The sequence below is a fragment of the Gymnoscopelus microlampas genome (genome assembly GCF_963454915.1).
Source record: "Gymnoscopelus microlampas genome assembly, chromosome: 5".
Classification (NCBI taxonomy): domain Eukaryota; kingdom Metazoa; phylum Chordata; class Actinopteri; order Myctophiformes; family Myctophidae; genus Gymnoscopelus; species Gymnoscopelus microlampas.
Genome location: NC_139942.1, coordinates 43206602 through 43214602, shown reverse-complemented (window position 1 = coordinate 43214602; position 8001 = coordinate 43206602). Strand labels below are relative to the sequence as shown.

Sequence of the window (8001 nt, the reverse complement as noted above, 5' to 3'; positions counted from 1 at the left end):
CTACAGGGTCTTCATAAGTACTGAAAGGTAGACATAGCTTTCACTTTCAACCCGGGGTGGCTGTATTTTGGGCATGTCATTATAGGTGAAAATTATCAAAAGCTCACACCGTGTTGTAGATACGCCATTTTTCATCACATGATAGCGTCATACGATGCATTATAAAACAAGGCTTAAGTGGTTTTAATGGAGTGTTGTGTAGTAGAAAACATGATCAGCACCAGAAAGGATCTGGCAGAGCTGACGATAGGCTACTGACCTCGAATCCAGTACAAAGGTTTGACAGTGGGAGAGAGATAGGAAGAGATGCCAAGAAGAGAGAATAAAAAAATCGAGAGAGGAAGAAATAAAAAGACTTGAAGTGTCATTATGTTGTAAAGCAGATTAGTGAGATTCAATATAACATAACATTGTGTTGGGCAATTATGTTTTGATGTTATTGAATACAAATGATTTTTGAGATTCTGAACTGATGTGTTTCAACCAAGCTGTTCACATTAGATGTAAAATGAAGGTCAATGAAGACATTGTTGTACTTGTACTGATGTAATATATTCAGAGTTAATTTTACCTTCATAGTTATAGTCTCCTGTGATAATAATACAAACAAAGAACTTCACAAATCCAACTATTGACTTTCTGTTCACTTTAATTTAAAGTTTAAAAGGTTGACTCAAGAGACATAATCAGAACCCATACTAATGTAACTGCAACAATGCCAAATGGAAGAAAACATGTTAAAAAAGTGGAAATCTTGTCTTTGAAAATACAAACTGTTCACAGTAGCAATTTGTTAAAATAAAATATTTATACAAGTGTGTACACATTTTTGTTAATACTTTTCTGATGTCTAACCTGTGTCCTAGCATAAACATAGAAAAAAGCACACTAGAACACAGCTAAGACCATACTGTACCTATACGCCTGTAAACATTTCAGTTAGAAAAGGCACTGTTTCAATTAAACATCACTTAATTTTCTATAAAAGTGCAAAAACTAGTAACACTGCGGATCAAAAAAAAAAACATACTCCCCCCAAACTGGAATAATAGCTATGTTAAAAAAATATTATGCTTCTGTAAATGTACAGATAGCTGGATGGATGAATAGATGGATGGATGGATGGATGGATGGATGGAGTAATGACAGAGAAAAGGAGAGCTGTTACCCATCAACCATCAGCGTCCTTTGGGTGTGAAACATTTTCATGTGATCTCCTCTCTCTTCTCTTCACAGTATATTTCTAGCCTCTTGCTACAGTAAGGCAACTATGTGCTCGCTACAACATTGCACCACATGACAGCTGTGTGCGCAAGATCTCTTAAATCAAAACACAGTTTGAAGCATTGAGCCATTCTGTGGCGTTAGCATCAGTCTAAAGAATGTATATTATATGTAAGTGCATCGCCATCTACCCTTCAGAAACTGGGAGCTGTGAACTATGGGAGGTGGCATCTCCGTTTGTGTTGGGATGGAACAGGCTGGGAGTCGTGCCGACGTCACCTGTCGGGTGCACAGCGATCTGCTCCAAGAGACTCTCGGATTGAAGAAGCTGATTGGTCCACTCTTGACATGCTTCCTCGATGCCAGGGCCATCCCCTCCGAGTTCTGGAGGTAAGAGGGACATCGCGAAGAAATCGGTCAACGTGTCCTCGAAATTGCCTCCATGCATATGGATCTATAGAGGGAGAGACAAATAATCTAGTTGAAGGTCATTTCATAATTTCTGTTATTAGATGGTATATAAAGGAGAAATGAGTGTAAAAAACATTTTGAGTGACCATTAATAGATAACAACCATAGTTGCAAACCATGCATACATTAGCAGCATAGATAAACAGTGTACAGACCAATTGTCTGATCAAAACACACCATTCATATATCAGATTACTGCAATGATTATTTATTAGAATAATAATTTCAGTGACAGACTAACTGACATTAAAGGGCAACTTTGCTTAAAACCCTGTATCCTATCATCATTCTACTGTGAAGAGGGCATGCCACTGGTCGATGGCTCGCCCCCAAGGTACTGGAAAAAAACACTGCCTACGTAACACTACATATTTCAATGTGTTGTGGCTCATGAAGACAGACAAAACACTTTCACACACGCAACATTTTAGGGAAGTTTTATGTCATAATTCCTTGTCCTCCTCACAGTAGAACAACCAGATTCAAGTTAAAAACCAACAAAGTTGTCATTTAAAGTGACTTTAGGTGTCAACAGGGTCATACAAATGACATCTGTTGAACATGATCAGTGATTGACAGCCCACTGACCCTCGATCTGATCTTGTCTGAGAGGAAGGGGCGGAGCATGGCGAAGACCGGCTGGAAGAAGATTGGCTCATTGATCAAGTGGATCCCTCTCACTTTCAGAGGGAAGGAGTCCTAGAGAATATACACACGCACACACAATATAAATTTAAAGGCACACAGTCAGAATTTAAAACAAGCAGATACACCAACTAACTAATCAGCTGACCTGTAGCAAGGTTCCATTGATTGATTTGATTATAACTAAGCCTAACCCTAACCTCACAATAACCAAAAAACATTTTTTTTGGGGCCATTGGGATGCCGGAATAATGGTCCGTCAGACTAATGTAACAGGCAGCTGTAGCAGTCCATTGAAATCAACCACTCTACAACTGAGGTCTATCAATTACCACAGTGTAAAGATAACAGTCCTAAATAACAATGTGGAGTTAGTGATCATATCACAGAGGAGATTGTGTGCACGTCTTGTAACTGTATTTAGGCTAGGTGCTGGACATCAAGGTAAGAATCAAGGAGAAGGAGAAGGTAAATCATCCGCACACTGGTTAAAACATTTTGCCCTTATAGGTCTTCATCAGGCAAACATTTGCCTGATGAAGACCTATAAGGTCGAAACATTGCGCCATTAATAAAATACGTTTTTAAACCAGTGTGCGGATGATTTACCTAGTCCTTGAGTTAGTGATCATACACAGCTGGTTAGCACACCATACCAGGAGTGCACTCTGGTTAGCGTACTCAGAGTACACACTATGGTTAGCTCAATGTGAATAATAGACTTTTGGTTAGCGTACCATGAGCACAGAGGATATCTTCCTGGCGAGGGAGGGGTTAAACTGAATGGCGTGGCTGAAGCTCCACCCCTCCAGGTCAAATATGACCTTTAGGCCCCGCCTCTGGGTTTCTGTCTCCCTGGAAATGAGCTCTGATGTCATCATGCTGATGCTGAACACCTGGAAGGCAGACCACTCTTTGGGGTTCCACTGACCTTTAGAGAGAAACAGACAAACACACACACACACACACACGCGCCATGTTACGCAGGTCTCTGGACACACTGACAGTAGTCTCTGGAGACAGACTGCTGGCTCACACAATTTTTAAATGCTTCCGTCTGTACAGTCTGTACAATGGAAGCCTAACAGTCTGTACAATGGAAGCGCTGAAAATGCGTTGTCCTGCCAACCTCCACTTCCGTTTCCCTTTGCAGTCGTGTAACTATTAAATCAATTTTACTGGATATCAGATTAGTCAAAGCCTATCTAGATTGCTGCTTAGGAGAAAATGCAATTCAGATTATTTTAAATTAAATTTCGTGAACACTAACTGGTTGAATACCCTGCCGGTCTGAATAGCAGATGACAGCTTCCTGTTTGAGACTTTTACAAGGTGTAGTTACAGACTACACCTAGACCAGTACCCACTCCAGAGACCATATTACACCCGTCCTCCATGACCTACACTGGCTCCCCGTCAATCCGCTACAAAATCCTGCTTCCCATTTACAAGGCACTCGATAATCTGGCTCCCCACTACCTCTCTGATCTTCTTCAACATTGTCCCCTCCCGTTCCCTCAGGTCCAGTGATGCCAAACTCTTTGAGGTGTCCCTTCAAAACCCACCTCTTCAGGATAGCTTTTCCCAACTGAGGTCTAGTTAACATGTCTCTCCAACCCATGCTTAACCTTTTATCGATTTTAATCTAGCACTTTTTATTGTTTTTTCTTAATAAAGTTGGTTCCTTCCTTTTCTTTATGTAAAGCGACTTTGGGTACTTGGAAACACGCTATATAAATCTGAGCTATTATTATATTATTATTAGACTCTCTTTAGCATTGTGGAAAGAGTTGTCTGGCTTGAGAACTTGGACTGATAGAAACTATAAACTAGACAGATAATCTGATCAATCAACAAATAACGTCACATATTATACAATAACTGTCAAGATAAAGGAGTAACTGAGACTTACTAAGTATATTGATAGAGCCTGGTAATATCCAATTATGTTTATGTTTATTATAAAAACCCTGTTATCCATTATTTGCTGGCTTGATTAGATGTCAGAGATGTTGTGGCTCAATCAGGAAGTTGAGGTAAATGAGTCAGAAGTAAATTACTACATTACTTCTACATTCCTACACAAGTAGTTCTCTGCCAAGGGTTAGACTAACCCTAACCAGAATATCCTTCTGGGATGGCTTGTGTCATAGTCACAAGCTGTACTCATAACAAATAAACACCAAAGCCAGCATGAATTGGCCTGTTGTTTCTATAATATTCAGATTGTCAGAACATATCATATGGCCATACAGTATAACATCATGGATGAATTACACCATCAACAAGAAATGTATCCACAGTGACCATGACAATACTGTTAACTGGGTTCCACAGTCTGTCTGTGCTTTTAAGAGAGGACTAAAGACATTCCTTTTTAATAAAGCATTTGGTTAGCTTTTCAGGTTTTAACCCCCAGGTTTTCTTTGCCCCCCTTGCTTGTTGTTTTTACTTGTTTTTAATTGCTGTTTTTTTAAGACCCTTTTTTAGATTGTTTTATGCAAATATTTGTATTCTGTACTGTAGCACTTTGAGGTTTGTTCAAATGTGAAGTGCAATACAAATAAAATGTATTATTATGAAAATACTGTTGATGGTTGGAACGTATTAAGCATTTCCTGTGCAAAAATGGTGTCTCATAACTCCAACTGAGCTACAGACACTTGGAGAATCTACTGTATGCAAACCTATTGTCAATCAGAACCGTCTGCATCCCTACTTGTGGTAAAATTCTATTGTCTGCATGATACAGTCATAGTCAATGTGGTTTGTCTATTGGTGGATTACTGTCCACTTACTGCTACTGTATGTGTGGTCATTTCTTATCACCACCAAGCAATGATTGGACCATTTCCAATATGGCAAAGGTGACTCATGGAAAAACACAAAACAGCACTTTAGCCTACTCATGTGCTGTTCTAACGGAATAATGAATACTAAAAACGTTTCAACAAATGAAACACAAAATAACATGTAGCCCCCATTCCTTACCCATTTCTGCAAGTGAGAACTTTAGCTTACTTTGACATGCTGTCATGCCTTAGCCTTGGAACTTGTCTTGCACAAGAGTATTGTCAAGCAGTTGCCTACTAAACCCAGTCTGCATGAGAATTCAACATTTTGCCACCTGTGCCACTTATTAGATTAGGGCGACAGTAATCTGATCCACAAACACACACTCACCGATCCGGTACACCAACACCCTACTGCCACTGTGGTCCCTCTGGGGAAGGACAGCATGGTAACCATGGTTTAGTAGACCAAGAACTGAACTGGGAGACAGGCTGGTGCTGATCTCTGGACTCTGTCTGCGCCACCGCTGGTAATTTAGTAACAGCTGGAGAAGAGATGGAGATGAATTCAGATGGACAGAAAGACAGAGAGTTAGTGATTGTTATCCACGAACTCACTGTCAATGGCCAATAATCAGTATTCTGTCAGCCATTCATTCAGTCAGTCATTTAGTTGTCTCCTCCTGGTTAACAGATTCATTGATATTAACCACTTTACCTTTTTTATATATGCCAATCAGCAATCAGTAAGAAATAGGACATGTTATGTGGTAAAAAAAGAAAATAGCTATATACATCAAATTTGCTATATAACTGACATGGTCTGATAAATAATTGTATCTCCTTGCCAAGCAATGTTTCGTAGCCTATAACAATATAGTAAAGAAAATGTAAAATGCAAAAACTATGGGGGGTGTAAAAATGTTTTGGGGTGGATTCACTTTCTGAGAGTTTACTGTAGAACAAGGATCAATAAACAATTTTGGCAAACTGTGTTACGACCTACATTCGGCTGCAAAAACAGACTGAATGTTGGCTGCCCCTTTTATACAGAGTTGGCACCGTCCCAAAGTATGCCTGCCTCGTATTAAAAACCAATAACATGTTTTTGTAGCTGCTGTTCGGAGATACATTTTAGTGGCTGTGACTGTGATCCAGTCAGATCACCTTTATCGCCGGCTCCACGTCAAAGTCTCTAGCCCGCAGGAACTTGACCAGGAATGGGTCAGAAAAGTCCGGCGTGTTGTCTGACTGCAGCTCCGCCTGGGCAGCCTGTCTAACCCTGGTGATATACGGTCTGACCAGACTGGAGTCCTCCGGTAACTCGTTCAGTTCGGATCCCAACAGGCGTCTCTCCTCCTGCTGCTCGGTAACGTTGACACTCATGTCGGCTGAGTGTGGATCACCTTGCATTTCATAATCGTTGGCAAAACAGGACCGAAGTTATACTGTAACTCAAAGCAAACTTTGAAGAAGAGAAGGGGGCGGTATGTAGAGAGACAGAAAGAGCTCTCTGCCTCTCTCTCTCTCTCCCTCCCTTTCTCTGCCTCTCTCTCTCTCTCTCGTTAGGTTGTGTAATGTGTATCATATTCATTAACCTAACCATATGTTAGACCAGTGGTTCTCAACCTTTTCAGTAGCCACTAAGCAAGTAAAACAACACTTATATATTCTATTTTTAAGAGTTAGAGTTAGAGCTATATAGAGTTGCAATACCAACCCTTGACAGACACTTAGAAGTATTTGATGTTGGAAATCAATCACTCAACGGTCCTGCGTACCACCTGTTTCTAAATTGCACATAATATAATGCTGGAGGCAGCAGCACGTTGCGTTACTGAGCCTAGCCTGGTCAATGGTCATTTATATTGACCAGATCTGCAGAGGGCGCAGTGGAGTAAATCAAATAAATACAATGTCCATCTGGCGGACATATTTGATTTTTTGATTTTCTGCCCAAAAAGTGTATTGTACAGAGAAGGTGGGGTCCTGAGAGGCTTCCCACCCTGGAGAATAGCGAAGTAGTTTAGTTTATTTTAACTAAAGTTGGAGACCTCGCACGTGATGAGAATAGCAGCGCGCCTGGCGGGGCGTTAGAGAGAACTCGCTAACGCTCTGGACTAGGGCTAATGTAATGCCTCTCAGACATAGAGGATGAAATATGAATAAAATGTGCAATCAATCACGTTCAATACTGTCCGGATGCAGCGCTTTCTGTGTCTATCCTCGTTAGTATAGTGGTCAGTATCCCCGCCTGTCACGCGGGGGCCAGTCCGCGATAGTTGGCACAGACGGACAGCCAATGAAAAAATGGTGTGTCTTTGCTGCCAGGCAGTTTTGCCATCCTTTTCACCCAATCAGAATTTTGCACTTTTCTTGGTTGGGATTAGTAGAGCCTAGTTCGATTCCCCCTCATGGAAGATAATTCAGGTATTATGAATTTATTCTAATCTTGAGTTGTAACCATTGATTAATGGTTGTTTTGCCTTATTAATTGCGATCTGCTGTATTCCAAATGATCTTTAATACATTTTTGATTCCTTTAATTAAATCTTAGATCTTAGATTAGATTTTAATTGTTATTTGTTCTTATTCAGAGTTAGTCACTAATGTAATTCATGCTTCTTGCTAATGGTAAAAGGTTAATGGTAGCTAATTAGCTAAAGGTTAATGGTAGTTAATCTGTAGCCTCAAATATTGTTAAACATCATCTTGGATCAAAGGTATACTTGATAGTAAATAACATACTGGCAAATAACATCAACGTCTGGGTAATTTATAACTAACATTAGAACAAACTAGTATACCGTATTTTCAACAGTTCTCAAATATCTGCATTGTAAGTCAGGACAGAACAGTCAATGTAAAT

The 8001-nt window shown here is 40.1% G+C and overlaps 1 protein-coding gene across 1 annotated transcript; it reads right to left on the bottom strand.

Annotated features, from left to right (window-relative positions):
• Positions 1–631: 631 nt before the first annotated feature.
• Positions 632–6587, bottom strand: ttpa (tocopherol (alpha) transfer protein). The gene is made up of 5 exons (XM_084058831.1): positions 6300–6587; positions 5524–5677; positions 3078–3271; positions 2284–2394; positions 632–1678 (listed from the first exon to the last, which is right to left on the bottom strand). The coding sequence occupies exons 1-5, from the start codon at positions 6543–6545 to the stop codon at positions 1412–1414; spliced, it is 972 nt and encodes a 323-aa protein (XP_083914957.1). The 5' UTR covers positions 6546–6587; the 3' UTR covers positions 632–1411.
• Positions 6588–8001: the final 1414 nt, after the last annotated feature.